Below are 16894 nucleotides of genomic sequence, written 5' to 3'. Positions count from 1 at the left end.
AGTGCTACTTCAGGGGTTTGGGGCATAATTGAAATGCAATTAGCACCAAATAGGCTAGGGTCCCTTTTCCCCACTTCCTCCCCAGTTATAGTCTCACTGCGTAACCCGGGCCAACACTGGCCTGGGACTTGCCATCCTGCTCTGTCATACCCCAAGAGCTGAGATCACAAATACCTGCTACCACACTTTTCAAAACAAGCTTTTAGCCTTCTAAGACCGTCAGCCATCTTCTACCATGAACAAAAACTAAGAGCTTTAAGTGAACTCCATCAGGTCTCCAGTGCTTAGATCACATGAAGCACTTAGAATTTGAATGTCAAAAGAATGCCTTTATCCAACAACTTCGCTAGGCCTTGAGAGATTATTTTAACTAGTTTGCAATCTAGTGGCAGTCTAGTATTATAACCAAGAAACAACCTTTCATAGATTGCAAAGTCAGAGAAAGCTTTTACAGAGAAAGCAGGCTTTAGTTGACAAGTATAATATAAATGGGAACCAACAGGACAAAGACAGAAGTCTGAGGCACAGCAAATAACATATACAAAAGACTAAAGGTCTAGAAGACAAGTGTGGAAAACAAAAAATCATGTAAGCTGAGGCTTAGAGAACCCAGAGAAGAGGGTAAGAATCAGACAACAGAAATTCTGATGGGCCAAGCCAAGGTTTTAATCCCAGCACTCGGGAGGCAGAGGTAGGCAGATCCCTGTGAGTTTGAGGCCAGCCGGATTTACAGAGCAAGTTCCAGGACAGCCAGGGCTATACAAAGAAACACTGTCTCAAAAAAGAGAGAAAAAAAAGTATTTATCACAAAAGCAATATAAGGAACTACTAAGAGAAGATATGATCAGATGTGGACATATACATATTTTCTGGACACAGTGCCAAAAATGAAATGTAAGAGCAACTGAGTAGAGATGTCAGCAAAGCAGCCGAGAAGCTGTTCTGTACACATGGTAGAAATGATGATGAACTAGACTGGGATAGGGCAGTGAAGATGGACAGTAGTGGAAGCCCATAGGAAGCTCACAGATGGTGCCAAAGATAGGATCAGGAGTTCAAGAACATGCTGAGCTCCAGGAGATCCTGTGTCAAAAAGTCACAAATAGGGCTGGAGAGATGGCTCAGTGGTTAAGAGCACTGGCTGCTCTTCCAGAGGTCCTGAGTTCAATTCCCAGCAACTACATGGTGGCTCACAACCACTTGCAATTAGATCTGGTGCCCTCTTCTGGCCCACAAGGGCACATGCAGGCAGAATACTGTATACATAACAAATCAATAAACCTTAAAAAAAAAGTCACAAATAATAAAAAATAAAATCAATGAAAGGACACCAGACACAATGGACACATCTACAATTCCACAGTCCTGAAGAACGTAGGGACGTTGAGGCACAAGGATCGATTGAGAAGAGGAGCTGGAAGCCAGAAAGGGCAACAGAGTAAAATCCCAACTCGAAAGGGAAAAGAGAGAATGAGGATGCAGCTCAGTGGTGGAATGCTTGCCTAGCAAAGCCAGTTCAAACCCTAGTGCCACCAATTTTCAAAAGGAAAAAGTGATGTATAAGAGAGAAACAACAACAGGAAGTGAGTACGTTAGCTCACACCTTTAGCCCTCACTACATAGGCAGCTGGGTGGGAGGGCTTCTGGAATTCGGGAATGTGAGAATAGCACGAACAATAGCAAGATTCTATTATTTAAAAAAAAAAAACAGCCGGGCCGTGGTGGCGCACGCCTTTAATCCCAGCACTCGGGAGGCAGAGCCAGGCGGATCTCCGTGAGTTCGAGGCCAGCCTGGGCTACCAAGTGAGTTCCAGGAAAGGCACAAAGCTACACAGAGAAACCCTGTCTCGAAAAACCAAAAAAAAAAAAAAAAAAAACAGATTTTTGTGATCAACAGTCATCAAAAATAAAGAAAAAAAGTGCTGTTGTAGAATATCAGTTGAAGATGTATTACATTTGTTTATGCTGTGGAACATTTGTTTAATGATGCAAAGATATGTTGCATTCTTTTATGTTGCATTTGTTTAACTCTGTGAAGCTGTGTTACTGTGCCTGTCTAAAACACCTGATGGTCTAATAAAGAGATGAACAGCCAATAGTGAGGCGGGAGACAGGATAGGCAAGGCTGGCAGGCAGAAAGAAGAAACAGAAGGAGAAGTATGGGAAGAGAAGATCAAGAACGAGAAAAGGAGGAGGACTCCAGGGGCCAAGCACCCAGCACTCAGGAAGCAGAGGCAGGAGGATCTTTGTGAGTTTGAAGAAAGCCTGGTCTACAGAGTGAGTTCCAGAATAGCCAGAGTGACACAGAAAAGCCCTGTCTCAAAAATAATAATGATAATAGCAATAAAATAGACAATTGTTTAATAACAGAGTAGACAATGCCCAATAAACATAGACACTAAGGTGGAAATTTGAAAGCTAAGTAGACAAGAGCCTCTCTCTCTCCCTCCACACTTCTCTTATCCCCTTTGCCCCTTAACTGACATGGACACTCCAAAAGAAACCAATGTCCACGTGTAACAGGTAAAAGCTTCTTTCCCAACAACTACTAGAAGAGCTTAGAAGGAGTCTGAATGCAAAACCTATGAAAATTACTTTCAGCCCCCAAAAGAAGAACCCTAAACTTACCTATGTCGATTCCTCTTCGAAGAGTACTTTTATCAGAATCCTGATGCCCAATCAGATCTTCTACCCAGTGAATATAGTTGAGTCTCAAGGGAACTGTGGGAATTAGTCTCTCTAAAGGAATATCAATAGAAAGTCCAAAGTCTTCTTTTAGGAGAGTACAAGTCAGAGCTCTGACTGCTTCAGGGTCTTTGAAATTAAGACTGAGGAGCAGAGACAAAGACCAAGTGATTAGTATGTACCACTGGGCTGCACTAGCTCCTTTGCCATATCAAGCAGCAACACTAGCAACCCAAGGTCCATTTGAAGTTCCTAACGTTCAACATTCAGTACAACAGCAGACACACAGGGGTGCTGGACACCTTCAGAGTCTATGAGAAATCAGTAGAGTTATCCACCAGAATGGCTGCATCCCTACATGCACCACAGCACAGAGGTTAAGACTGCCTCTGTTCAAGCCATGCTGACACTTCTCTCAGCTGTTAAGGGTAAGAGTACCAACATCAGTGCCATGTGACAGTCTCTAAAAAGAATACAGCTCTTGATACTAAGTGTTTTTTTTTTCTTTTTCTTTTCTTTTTTTTGGTTTTTTGAGACAGGGTTTCTCTGTGTAGTTTTGGTGCCTGTCCTGGATCTCCCTCTGTAGACCAGGCTGGCCTCAAACTCACAGAGATCCACCTGGCTCTGCCTCCCGAGTGCTGGGATTAAGGGCGTGCACCTACACTGCTCAGTGCTAGCTACTTTTTCTTTTTTACTATCACCAACATCACTGACCCTAACACAATTCTTCAAAACCTCACTCCAAAAAATGGAAAAAAAAAAAAAAAAAAAAAAAAAACCAGCATAATGTTCAGTCAGGTGTGGTAGCACACATTTTTAATCTCCCCACTTGGGAGGCAGAAGCAGGCAGATCTGTTAGGTTTGAGGCCAGCCTGGTCTACACACAGGGTTCCAAAGCACAACCAGGGTACATAACAGAGAGACCCTGTCTCAAAACAAAACAAACAAAAAAGTACCAGGCCTGGTTTGGCACATGCCTTTGATCCCAGCACTCAGGAGCCAGGATCTCTGTGAGTTCAAGGCCAGCCTGGTCTAAAAGCGAGTTCCAGGATAGCTACGAATGTTACACAGAGAAACCCTGTCTCGAAAAAATAAAACCAACTCCCTCCCTCCCCCCCAAAAAAATAAGACTTAACAAAATATTGTATTTAACTACTGACAGAAATAAAAGTCTATCTTACACATTCAGAAATCCAGTCAAGCAAGACACTAAATATATTCACATTCTATTCCAATACACTGGCTAATCTAATATCCCATCATACTATGTGTAAAGTGTTAAATTTTGAAATGTAAAATTTTAGAAATTAAGGAAACCTAATAACCTAGAAACACCTTCTAAAACAAAATTTGAAAGTGTTTTCTGAAGTGTATACCCAGAAAACAGGCAGGGGGATTACAGGAATATACCATTGCATCAGGCATTTACAAGGATAGTAGGGGAACAACTAAGGTAACTGTGGTTTAAAGAAAATGGCCCCCAAAGGGAGTAGCACTACTAGGTGTGGCTTTGCTAGAGTAGGTGGGGCCTTTTTGAAGGAAGTGTGTCACCAGGGGGTGAGCTTTGAGGTCTCCTATGCTCAAGCTTTGCTCAGTGTGACACTCAGACCACTTCCTGCTGCCTGCAAGATGTAGGACTCTCAGCTACTTCTCCAGCATGTCTACCTGCACACCACCATGCCCTACCATGATGATAATAGACTGAACCTCTGAACTGTAAGTGAGCCCCAACCAAATGTTTTCTTTGTAAGAGTTGCTGTGGTCACGGTGTCTCTTCACAGCAATAGAAACCCTAAGACAGTCAGCATGTTTGCACAGCAAGCATTTTCCTGACTGAGCCATCTTTCCAATCCCAAACTTTTTTCTTCTATACATGCAGTATGGTCATTATATTATCTAGGAATGATGCATTTCTGTAATTTTTTCTATTAGGTGGTCTAGAAGGTATATTTAATCCTAGCAATCTGGAGGCAGAGGCAGGTGGATCTCTGGGAGTTCAAGGCCAGCCTGGTCTACAGAGCGAGTTCTAGCACAGCAAGTAATACGCCGAGAAACCCTGTCTCAAAAAAGAACAAAAAAGGAGGCTGGAGAGATGGCTCAGCGGTTAAGAGCACTGGTTACTCTTCCAGAGCACCCCGGTTCAATTCCCAGCACCGACATGTCATCTCACAACTGCCTGCAATTCCAGTTCCAGGGGATCTGACACCTTCACACCAATGCACATAAAATAAATTTAAATAAATTATTTTTAAAAAGGGGGGTGGGCTGGAGAGATGGCTCAGCTGTTAAGAGCACTGCCTGCTCTTCCAATAGTTCTGAGTTCAATTCCCAGCAACCACATGGTGGCTCACAACCATCCGTAATGAGATCTGTTGCCCTCTTTTGGCCTGCAGGCATACATGCAGACAGAACACTGCATACATAATAAATAAATAAATCTTTTTTTTAAAAAAAAGGAACAAAATTTAAAAATTAAAAAAATTTTTTCTCCATTTTTATGCTCAGCATATTGAAGCATGCCTTTAATCCCAGCACTCAAGAGGCAGAGACAAGCGGATCTCTGTGAGTTTGAGGCCAGCCTGGTCTACAAAGTGAATTCCAGGACAGACAGGACTGTTATACAGAGAAACCCTGTTTCAAAAAAAAAAACAAAAACAAAAAACCCACATAACACACCCATTATCACCACCAACAGCAACAATTAAAGAGAAAGAAAGAAGCCATGAATTTGAGAGAGAGCAAAGGGTACATAGGAGAGGAAAAGAAGAAAGGGGAAATATTATTATACATAATTAAAAAAATTATAATTATTGAAAAGTACCTCCCTGTCTCTCTCTGAAGCCCCCACACACTACAAATACACAGGGTTAGGGGTATAGCTCAGCAGTACAGTGTTTACCTAGTGTGCACAGGAAACCTGGGTTTGACCCTCAGTTGTATAAAACTAAAATCTATGGTCAAGCATGGAAGAATATACCTGCAATCACAATTAAGAGGGAGAAAGAACTTTTCAAGTTCAAGGCCATCCAGATCTACACAGTGAATCCCAAGCAGCCAGAGATACAGATCAAGACTCTCCAAAACAAGACTCCCTAAACATACAAACATACAAACATACTCTCTCATTCTAATAGACTACAGCACATGATTTACTATCACCAAAAAACACTGCATATGAAGCAGAAGGAAGACCAATGAAGGGAATAAACAGAAACCTATGAAAACGGATTCTTAGATTCTAGTAACAAAATTGACTGTTCATTTTTTAGTTCTAAAAAAAGGCATATAATATCCAAGTGCTGGAAATCCTTTGTAGGGCAAAGTCTAGTCACCCAACTTCACTACTTAAATATCTAGGTCACATTAGCACCCTGGGACACTACGAAACCTGAACACAGGCAAGATCTGTTTTTATTCTCATTTCCAAGATCACAGGGGGCACTAAAATTAGCTCTCACGTGAAAATTAGCATTTATTCATTCCATCAGTCCTTGTTGTTTGTTTAATTAACACATGCAGCTTCACAAAACAGCCTATTGTCAACAGACTTCTGATTACCCTAGAATGATCCCCACTCTGCTGCAAATGAATACTTTATTTGTATCATCACTGGAGATGAGTTTTAGAATATGCATTTCCACTATTCAAGGATGACCTAACAATCATTCTAATACGGCAGAAGCTGATCCTCAAGTGTGTCAATAAACACCAAAGCCTGTCAGCTTTGTTGCAACCCTGATCTGGGTCACTGGATCATCAATGAGATGATACTAGTTTTCACTAGTCACCAAGTACAACTAACTTTCAGTGTTGGTCTTTGGTTTAAAAACAGGGGGTTGGGGATTTAGCTCAGTGGTAGAGCACTTGCCTAGCAAGTGCAAGGCCCTGGGTTCAATCCTCAACTCCAAAAAAAATAAATAAATAAATTTAAAAAATAAGAAAAAATAAAAACAGAGAAGTTAAATGTCACACTGTGTTCAAGATCAACTAACAGAGCTCAAACAAACAGCAGGCTGTTGCTATGGAATTGGTTACTATGAAAAAGCAAAACCTAATTAAATTACAATGATCTGATACAATTTTAACAAATCAGTGATGGGTAGGAAAAAACAGACATCATCACATCCTCAATACTGGCCATCTCAACCCTATCAGGCTTCCTAACAATAGGGGATATCTACCCTTAATCAAATGTTTATAATATGCTAATCATTGTGTATAAATTATCACTAACCTTTATGACAGCCATACAAAACTATATTCTTTTACCTACATTTAGATAAGGAGACTCAGTCTCTGTAGAAAATTACCTAAAACTTCAGCTGTCAAATGCCTTCTTTAAGACTGCTATTTGGACCTGAAGAGATGGCTCAACCACTAAGTGCACTTGCTGCTCTTCCAAAGGACCTGGGTTCAATTCTCAGCACCCATATGACAGCTCACAGCCACCTACAATCCCAGTTCCAAGGGACCCAACACCTTCTTCGCCTCCATGGAAACTGCATGCACAGGGTACACAGGCACACATGCAGGCAAAACATCCATACACATAATTAAATTTTTTCTTTAATAAAATTTAATAGTAATTACATTTTTTTCTTTAAAAAGGATTAAAATGGGGGCTCACACCTTTAATCCCAGTTTAGGGAGGCAGAGGCAGGTGGTTCTCTGTGAATTCACAACCAGCAGGGTCGACAGAATGAGTTCTACGACAGCCAGGCTATACAGAGAAAGCCCGTCTCCAAAAACCAAAAATAAATAAACTGACACTATTAAAATGAAGTACCTGCACTGGGTGTGTAACCAGCCTGTAACCCCAGCACTCAGAAGACTGAGGTAGGAGTATCTCAGTGAATCTGAGGCCCAATGAGGCCAGAATGAGTTTCTGATCACTCTGAGCTAGTGAGATCTTGCCTCAAGAAAATCTAATTTGCCTAGAATATAAGAGGCCCTAGGTTTGAACCCCAGGACTGCAAAAATAAATGAATAAAAAAAACTCAGGAGTCTAAGGAAGGAAGAACAGTTCAAGGTCAGATTGGGCTACACAGCAAGACCCTGTCTCCAAAGAGACAGAGAGCAAGCAAGCAAACCTAAATCTGGGGAGTGGAAAGACAATTAAGAGTGTGCATTGCTCTTCCAGGACCAGCACCTGTACAGATTGGTTAACAATCACCTGTAACTCCAACTCCAGGAAACCTGACATCCTCTTCTGGCCTCCTCAGGCAACGCATTCATGTACACAAACCCACAGATACACACACATAACTAAAAATCAAATCATGGGATGGTGGTGCATACCAGGAGGCAAAGGCAGGTAGATCTCTGTGGTCCGAGGCCAGTCTGCTCTACAGAGCTAGTCCCAGGACAGCCAGGGCTAAGCAAAGAAACCCTGTCCCAAAAGACCTAAATAAACAGACAGACAGACAGAATCATGAAAAAAGGTAAATAGAATCATGAAAAAAGGAAAGGAACATTTTATCAATACAGGGAATCCTGACCTCTGACCTAATCAGGCAGAAAAGTAGTAGTCCTGCTAGAAGCAGCTAGGTCTTTGACACAGGAGAGCGGCTCCCCCATCTCCTATACCTATATATAACAAATCCCTTCTGCATATGCCATAATGTAGTCTGATAGTGCATGCATGAAGCATAATAAATTGTGGGGTTTTTTTTTAAGTTTTTATTATTATGTGTGTTAGTGCTTTTGCCTGCATGTATGTCTATGTGAGGGTGTCGGATCCCCTGGAATTAGAGTTACAGACAGTTGTGAGCTGTCATGTGGGTGCTGGGAATTGAACTAGGTCCTCTGGGAAAGCAGTCAGTGCTCTTAACCACTGAGCCATCTCTCCAGCCACCATAAATTGTGTTCTTTTTCCTGTAAAAATAAATATACTGTCCAGCAAGAGAGCAGGTAAAAGCGTTTCTCACAGCTGAGCAGTGGTGGCCCACGCCTTTAATCCCAGCACTCGAGATGCAGAGCCTGGTGAATCTCTGTGAGTTTGAGGCCAGATTGGTCTACAGAGCGAGACCCAGGATGGCACCAAAACTACACAGAGAAACCCTGTCTTGAAAAACAAAACAAAAAAAAAGCATTTGTCACACAAGCCTGATGACCTCGGTTCAATCCTCCACAAGCAATGATAGGAGTAGAGAACCAACTCTCAAAACAGAGAACTGTCCTCTGGAGGACTAAAGAGATGGCTCAATAGCTCTGCTTTTCCAGAGGACCTGGGTTTGATTCCCAGCAACCCCATGGCAGTTCACAACCATCTGTAACTCCAGTTCTGGCAGATCTGAGCCCTGTTCTGGCCTCCATCAGCACCAGGAACACGCAGTGCAGACACACATGCAGGCATACACATAACATAAAATTAAAAATAAACAAAAATTTTAAAAGTTAGTAGGGCCAGGCAGTGGTGGCGTACGCCTTTAGTCCCAGCACCCAGGAGGCAGAGGCAAGCAGATCTCTGTGAGTTTGAAGCCAGCCTGGTCTACAGAGTGAGTTCCAGAACAGCCAGGACTACACACAGAGAAACCCTATCCCAAAACACCCCCCAAAACAAATAAAATAAATAAATAAAAAGTTAGTAGACATTTAAAAAAAAAAAAAGGATATAACATGGCCAGTCTTGTTTTCAAGTATGTTTCCATCCACTCTCCTTAAAAAAAAAAGAGCCAGGCAGTAGTGGCACACGCCTTTAATCCCAGCACTCAGGAGGCAGAGCCAGGCGGATCTCTGTGAGTTCAAGGCCAGGCTGATCTGTCTACAGAGCAAGATCCAGGACAGGCACCAAAACAAGAAATCCTGTCTCAAAAAAACAAAAACAAAAACAAAGTCCATGCAGCAGCATACTCCTGCACACGCTCACATCACACACACACACACACACACACACACACACACACACACACACACAAATAATATTTTCAACTTTAAAGAAAACTGCCCTAGCCTGAGCTCCCCAGCACCAGAGATAGGGTAAAAGCACCAGCCACACAGGCCTGGGGATCTGAATCCAACCCTAAATGCCACAGTGAGAAGACCGACTCCTGAAAACTGTTCTCTGACCTCCATATATGTACCACGGCACACAAACACACGGTCATATATAAATAAAATTAAGGAAAATATTAATGATGGCCACGTCTTTTTTTTTTATAATGATTTATTTTTTATTTTTCCCTGCATGTATATCTGTGTGAGAGTCCCAGATTCCCTGGAACTGGAGTTACAGACGGTTTTAAGCTGCCATGTGGGTGCTGGGAATTGAACCCTGGTCCTCTGAAAGAGCAGCCAGTGCTCTTAACCCCTGAGCCATCTCTCCAGCCCCATGTCTTCTTTTTTATAGGCACACTTGTGAAGCAAAATATTTTTAATTCTTTTTTTTTTTTAATGTGCCCTACATCAAACAGCTTTGGTCACCAAGCCAGGCATCAAGCTACGATGAACAATGGACTGTCATCTATCTGCTCTGCCCCTGACTGATATAAGAACACCACCAACAACAAGGTGTCTCTTTGCCCATTGCCAGGGGGGGAATTCTTTATATCTATTATAAAATATACACTTTGAAGGGCCAGCAAGAAAGCTCGGTGTACAAAGCCATTTGCTGCCAATCCTGACAGTTTGAATTTGAACCGCAGAACTCACCTGCTGGAAGGACACACAAGTTCTCTGATCTCCAAACATCCTGTGGCACATGACTACATTCATACAGGCACACACACACAAATGAATAAATGTAATTAAAAACTTTTATTTATTTGCCGGGCAGTGGTGGCGCACGCCTTTAATCCCAGCACTCGGGAGGCAGAGCCAGGCGGATCTCTGTGAGTTCAAGGCCAGCCTGGTCTCCAAAGCGAGTTCCAGGAAAGGCGCAAAGCTACACAGAGAAACCCTGTCTCGAAAAACCAAAAAAAAAAAAAAAACAAAAAACTTTTATTTGTAAAAAATTATTTTTTGTGTATGCATTTTAGCATGCATGCATGACCGTATACCACATATGTATACTGCCCTCAGAGACCAGAAAGAGGCATCAGATCATCTGGAATTGGAATTAGAGACTATTGTGAGCTACCAAGTGGGTGCTGGGAACCAAACCCCAAGTCCTCTGTAAAAGCAGTAAGTGTTGGCCCGGCGGTGGTGGCGAATCTCTGTGAGTTTGAGGCCAGCCTGGGCTACAGTGAGTTCCAGGAAGGGCTCCAAAGCTACAGAGAAACCCTGTCTCACTGTCTCAACACCCCCCATCCCCCATCCTTACCCCCAACCCCAACCCGCAAAAAAGCAGTAAGTGGTCTTAACCATAAATAAAATTAAAAAGAAACTAACTTTGCAGACTGGGTATGGTGGCAGGCCAGCCTGGTCTACATAGTCAGTTCCAAGACATCCAAAGCTGTATAGACCTGGGCTGCCCAGGAACGAATTCTTAAGACCAGGTTAGTCTCAAACTCAGATCAAAAAAAAAAAGTTTAGTCCCCAGCTTGGCACAACTGGGAAGTGTTGGAACCTTGACAAGGTGGAGAGTGGGAGGGTGTTAAGTCATTAAAGACATGCCTCCAAATGAGCTACGAGATCCTGTCCCTTCTCTTCTCATTTCCCAGTGGCTATGTGGTGAACTGCTCCTTAGGCACATCTAGTCACTATGTATTACCTCAGCAACAAAGCCACCTTATCTTAAGAGTAAAATCTCCAAAACTACAAGGCAATACCAACCTCTTCTCTTCCTACATTGGTTTCTATTTGCTAAAGTAATGGAAAGTTGACTAATATATAAAACTATGAAATAAAAGCCTGAAGAACAGTGTTGGGGTGGGGGTGGCTAGAGAGACAGTTCAGTGGCTAAGATTACTTGCTGACTAGCCTGGCCTGGTCTTATTGTGCATCTGTCACCTCAGGTATAACACACTTACGTTCTCACATTCTCATACCATTAGCGTAATCTCTGCCCTTCTTTGTTTTTCAGATAGCCTCAAAATCATGAAGCCAAAGATGTCCTTGAATTTGATCCTCCTGCCTCCACCTCCCAAGTGCTGGCATCACAGATGTGTGCTCCACCACTTTGTTTATTCAGTGCTAGAGATAGAACCCAGGGTTTCATGAATGCCAGGTCAATTCTGTAACAACTAAGCTATATCACTGGAGCAAGCTTTAACATTCTAGTTATTACTTTCCTACTTCACATCAAAACTAACGTGTTTTTTTGTTTGTTTGGTTGGTTTGGTTTGGTTTTTTTTTTTTGGTTTTTCAAGACAGGGTTTCTCTGTGTAGCCTTAGCTGTCCTAGAACTAGCTCTGTAGACCAGGCTTGCCTCTGCCTACCAAGTGCTGAGATTAAAGGTGTGCACATAACAAGACATTTTGCCATTCACTGAGCACTGATCACACAGAGTACAATCCTAGTCTCAGTTACTTTGGCATCTCTGTTGTAGAAGCAGTAAGTTGGCCACTAGGAGACTTTCCAATTTTCAGACTTGATAGATCTAAAAACTTGACCCCCAGGATGGATAATTGGGTTTGTCCAAGGTCATATAAGACATTTCCATGAAATGTACATGGTTAACACTCAGGTCTTCTGTTAGTCTAGCTTGCTTCCTATCACATCAAGTCCACTCAGATCACATTAGAGTGATGCATATTAATAACTTTCCATGTGTTACCTACCTTACTCTCCCATTCAGATTTATCTGAATATGCTGCTTAAAATCTGGATATTTGGATGCCAGATATGCGAAGTCAGGTGGCTTGTCCTTGTATCTATTTCTTGCATGCATTGATTTGCTTAGAGCCATCTTTAAAGAGAGAGGGAAGAAGGGATGTGAGAGAGATACAGGAAATCAGCATATTTAGTTTCAAAAGCATTGGTGGGGACAGGAGTACATACATGTCTACAATACCAGTACTTGCAAGGCAGAGGCAGGAGGATCACAGTAAGCTTGAGACCAGCCTGGGCCACAGTGTGAGACCCTGCCCCTAAAACAAACACACACACACAAATAGTAAGGCAAGGAAGCAATGCTCTTAAGTCCAACTTGCTGCCACATGCAGGTCCCTCAATAAACCTGTTTCCTCCCCCACTAAGGGGATACAGTTCATCATTAGAGCACTTGCCCAACGCACTCAAGGTCCCGGGTTCAGTCTCCACAAAAGGTGGAAACTCACTATGAAGCACTTTTTACTCCCTAGGATTCACATGCCTCTTACAGATCTGGTAAAAAGGAGCAGAAACTGAGGATGGGCCTCAGGCCCCAAGAACATCAAAGGGAAATTTTTTTTTCATGTAATTCCGTAGAGCAACAAAAAGAAAGGCACTCCTCTAACAAGTTCAAGAGATAGTGATACATAGGACTCTATAACCCGTTAAAGAGGGCATGGTTGACAGGTGTGTACTCTGAACATATGTGCAGGTCACTTTCCACACTATTTATTCAGTCATAACAGATGCAGTCAATAAAGTCACTCCTTTCATTAACTTTTGGCAAAAAAAATTTTTTTCAATAGAAATTTAACCCAGTGTCTCACACAAGCTCTACCAAGGAGCTGCTACACCCCAGATAAACTAACTTCTGGATTTGTAGCTATCTATCTATACCACTCCTCAAAGTCAACTGGGTATCAGCTCTTACCTAGCACCAGTATTATCACTTCTCACCCAGTTTACTCTGTTCCTGCCACACTGAACAATTAGCCATTTCCGAACAAGCCAGGCACACTCATGCCTTAGGGCTATCCATTTGTATTTGTCTTTTTATTGTCTTTGTTGCTCTTAGGCAAGGTCTCCAGTAGCTCAGGCTGGCTAGGAACTCACTATATACCCAAGGCTAGTCATAAATTCTTTATCCTCCCAAGTGCTGTGATTCCATAGCGCACCATCATACTGAACTTGCACTTGCTGCTATTCAACTGTCATGGTTTGCTCTCCCCACTGAAATGTACATACACTGAACATATCCCCACCTTGTTAGGTCTTTGGTCAAATGTCACCTCATTCATATCTTTCCTGAGCACCTTACTAAAACATCCAGTGACTTGAACACACACTATCACCTTCCTAACTCCTGTCTTTTGAGCTTACTTATGTGACATTCATAAATGTTTGCTTTAGTTTTTAAATTTTTCCCTACAAGTAAACTCCATGAGTAAAAACTTTGTTCACTGAGGTACCTCAGTGCTTAAAAAAGGATCTGAGCCCGGTGGCAATGGTGGCGCACGTCTTTAATCCCAGCACTCAGGAGGCAGAGACAGGAGGATCTCTGTGAGTTCGAGGCCAGCCTGGTCTACAGAGCAAGATCCAGGACAGGTACCAAAGCTACAGAGAAACTCTGTCTGGGGGCCGGGGGGATTCGGGGGACAGACACGACTAGGATCTGTGAGAATAGGTGCTGTACTATTTGTTGACTGGGAAGAATATGAAGTCACCTAGAGATGTAGCTCAAAGTGAAAGACCATTTGCCTAGCACATGCAAGGCACTAGGTTCAGTCATCAACACCATGAAGCAAATGACTATGAAATACTTTCCACCGTATGAGCCACTGAAACATTCTCTTTCTAAATGGGCAGCCCAGTTGAGTCCCAACAACAAAAGGTTCATCTGAGTGAGTCCAAAAACCAAAGATCTTGAAGGTAGCCTTCTTCATCCTTAACACTCCATGCTTCTTGGTTCCTCTTGACTTTTACCTCTTCAAATACCATTTCTTCTAGTGCATAGCCTATAGTATAGTCTAAATTTGGCTTTTAGAACACCAAACTCTAGGGGCTGTACAGATGGATCAATGGTTAAGAGCACTGGTTGCCCTTCCAAAGGGCCTGGGTTCGATTCTCAGCACCCACATGGCAGCTCACGACCATGTGTAACTCAGTCCCACGGAATCATCCTCTTCTGGCCTCTGTCGGCACTGTGCACATGGTGCGGACATACGTGCAAGCAACACACCCAGCCATACACAGTAAAAACAAATGGACACGTGGTTTTCAAAAGAACAACAAACTCAACAGAGGCCCCCCATCACGACCCCGACACCTTCGTTTTCTGCCCATGCCCCCCGTTACAAATCTGACTTTTCCTCGAGTCCTGCCACTTCGCTGGCTCACCCACGCCTTCTTCCCACCTGGGTTTCAGCGCTCTCTAAACATCAGCCTAGGCTCGTGGGGGGAGAGGGGGGGTCTCTCCAACTCCTCCCACCTACCCACCCTACCGCCCTCACACACCCGCCCCGGGTCCCCTGAGGAGCCGAGAAGCAGAGGGTAAAAGCCGGTGAGCCGCTGCTTAAGCGACTCATGAGCACAACCGGACAGGAGATGTGTGAACCACGTACCTCGTAGGCCAATGCAGCAGCCGGACGGCGTCTATGGCTGGGGGCCTGCACAAGCCCAGGATCCTAACCCACTCACACAGCCAAGCGCCTAGAAACGCAGATGCTACGCTCTCAGCGCGCCGCCATCTTGTGAAGCCACTCCGCGCCGTGATTGGACAAGCCACTCTCGCGAGACCTATGATCTAGTCTAAAGGAAAAAGGAACTGTCGCGATACCTAGGATATGGCGTGCGTTTTCACCGGAACGTGGGGGCGTGGTCATAAGCCGAGTCCTTTTCGGTGACCCATCGGGAAGGCGTGCTCAGCAGTCTGCTGGACAGCTTGGCCTTTTCTTTTTGTTGTTTAGTTGCTTCTCGTTTAGTTTTGGTTAAGATGGAGCTCGACTGACTGTTGTCCAGGCTGGCTGTGGAATCCAGACTGGCCGCGAACTCGGGACCATCCTCCTGCCTTGGCCTTCCTGACTCAGTGCTGGGATTACAGGTGTGATCCCAGCTAACTGGAAACTTTTTTTATAAGTAGTTTTCTTCATCTCGCTCCAGGCTTACTAAATCATACTCTCTAGGCTTGGGCGGGGAAAAGGAAGGCTAGAAAAGGAGAATCTTGGGTTTGGTGACAATACTTATTGTACGGCAAGTCTCTGTGATGACACAGTGAGTAGTTACAGATAGACCTGTGAGATGGGCAAAATCATAGTAATAACTGACACTTAGAAACAGCTTTGGGGTGGGGTGGGGGCGGAGAGATGGCCCTGCAGTTAAGAACACTAGCTGCTCTAACAAAAGACCCAGGTTCGATTTCCAGCACCCTCATAGTGACTCAAAACCAGTTACAACTCAAGTCCCTAGTGCCCTCTGGAGGCATGAGGCCTGTATGTGGTGCACAAACATACAAGCAAACACATAAAAATAAACCCTTTTTTAAAAGGCAACTCCTTTAGCTAAAAAGCACTGGGTCCTCTTTGGACTCAAAGTAAAAGGATAAAATCCTGGCATCTTGTCTTTATTTTGTATCTATCACCTTTAGGCATTTAATTGTCAACTTTTACAATGTTCTGTTCCAGACTGCCCAAAAGATGCTTCAGCTGACATAAACCATCAATCAGTTTTGTATTGCGTTCCTGGAACAGCAGGACTGATCAATAATACTTGTATGAAGCAGTGCTAGGCCTCAAAGGACAGGACTCCCTCCTCTACACACTCTAGGGGCAATTATCTGCATAGATAAAGCTGTATGCTGCAGCAGGAATAATTGTCTTAAGGCAGCCCAATTGCTTCCCTCAAGCAATAAGGACTTTGAGCCCCCTTGCAGAATCAAACTGAGATCGTGACCAACTAGACCACTTTGACCTTGGCTACTTAATTTTCTATTAGCTTTGTGAATAGCCCCCTCAACTGTTCCACCCCCAATTCTTCGTTTATCTCTAACCCTGAGTACGGTGTCCTAGGCCTGTAAATCCAGCCTTTGGGATATTGAAGCTGGAAAATGAGTTCATCCTATAATACATACCAAGTTCAAGGCCAGCCCGGTCTACATGAGACCCTGTTCAAAAAGCCAAAGAACAGTATACCATTTTAGGTCAGTGATAGAGTACAAAAGGCCTGTGTACACTAACACCATATATAATCATATCATATCATGTCACAGCTATAAAATGTGGGCTGCAGAGATGGCTTGGCACTTAACATTTGATGCACAATCAAAAAGTCCAGAACTTGGACCCTACCGTCCGCATAACAAGCAAGGGATACCGGGGCTTGCTGGCTTCCAGCCTAGTTAAGAAAACATGACCCTCACGCTCAGAGAGAGACTTTGCCTTAAAGGAATAGGGAGACAGTGATAGAGGACATCTAGCAGTCTCTTCTGGCTTCCACATGTGTATACACACACACACACACACAC

At 43.4% G+C, this 16894-nt stretch overlaps 1 protein-coding gene and 1 non-coding gene across 4 annotated transcripts in view; both read right to left on the bottom strand.

Moving 5' to 3' along the window:
* The window catches only part of Mettl16 (methyltransferase 16, RNA N6-adenosine), a 49345-nt gene extending 33671 nt beyond the window's left edge, over positions 1-15674 (bottom strand). The window contains exons 1-3 of one of the 3 annotated variants that reach the window (XM_059271175.1): positions 15212-15674; positions 12345-12472; positions 2629-2828 (exon numbers count right to left, since the gene is read on the bottom strand). In XM_059271175.1, the coding sequence (XP_059127158.1) occupies positions 2629-2828; positions 12345-12472 (328 nt within the window). In that variant the 5' untranslated portion in view covers positions 15212-15674. Of the gene's footprint in view, positions 1-2628; positions 2829-12344; positions 12473-14996; positions 15154-15211 lie in introns of those variants that run through there. The other 2 variants (XM_059271174.1, XM_059271177.1) reach the window with 2 other exon arrangements.
* On the bottom strand, positions 10076-10221 carry LOC131918149 (small nucleolar RNA SNORA48). Its single transcript, XR_009380889.1, has one exon. It is a non-coding gene; the product is annotated as a small nucleolar RNA SNORA48 (small nucleolar RNA).
* Positions 15675-16894: the final 1220 nt, after the last annotated feature.

The sequence above is a fragment of the Peromyscus eremicus genome, chromosome 8a (genome assembly GCF_949786415.1).
Source record: "Peromyscus eremicus chromosome 8a, PerEre_H2_v1, whole genome shotgun sequence".
Taxonomy (NCBI): Eukaryota; Metazoa; Chordata; class Mammalia; order Rodentia; family Cricetidae; genus Peromyscus; species Peromyscus eremicus.
The sequence above is the reverse complement of the archived record's forward strand: the minus strand, read 5'-3'. Positions and strand labels throughout refer to the sequence as shown.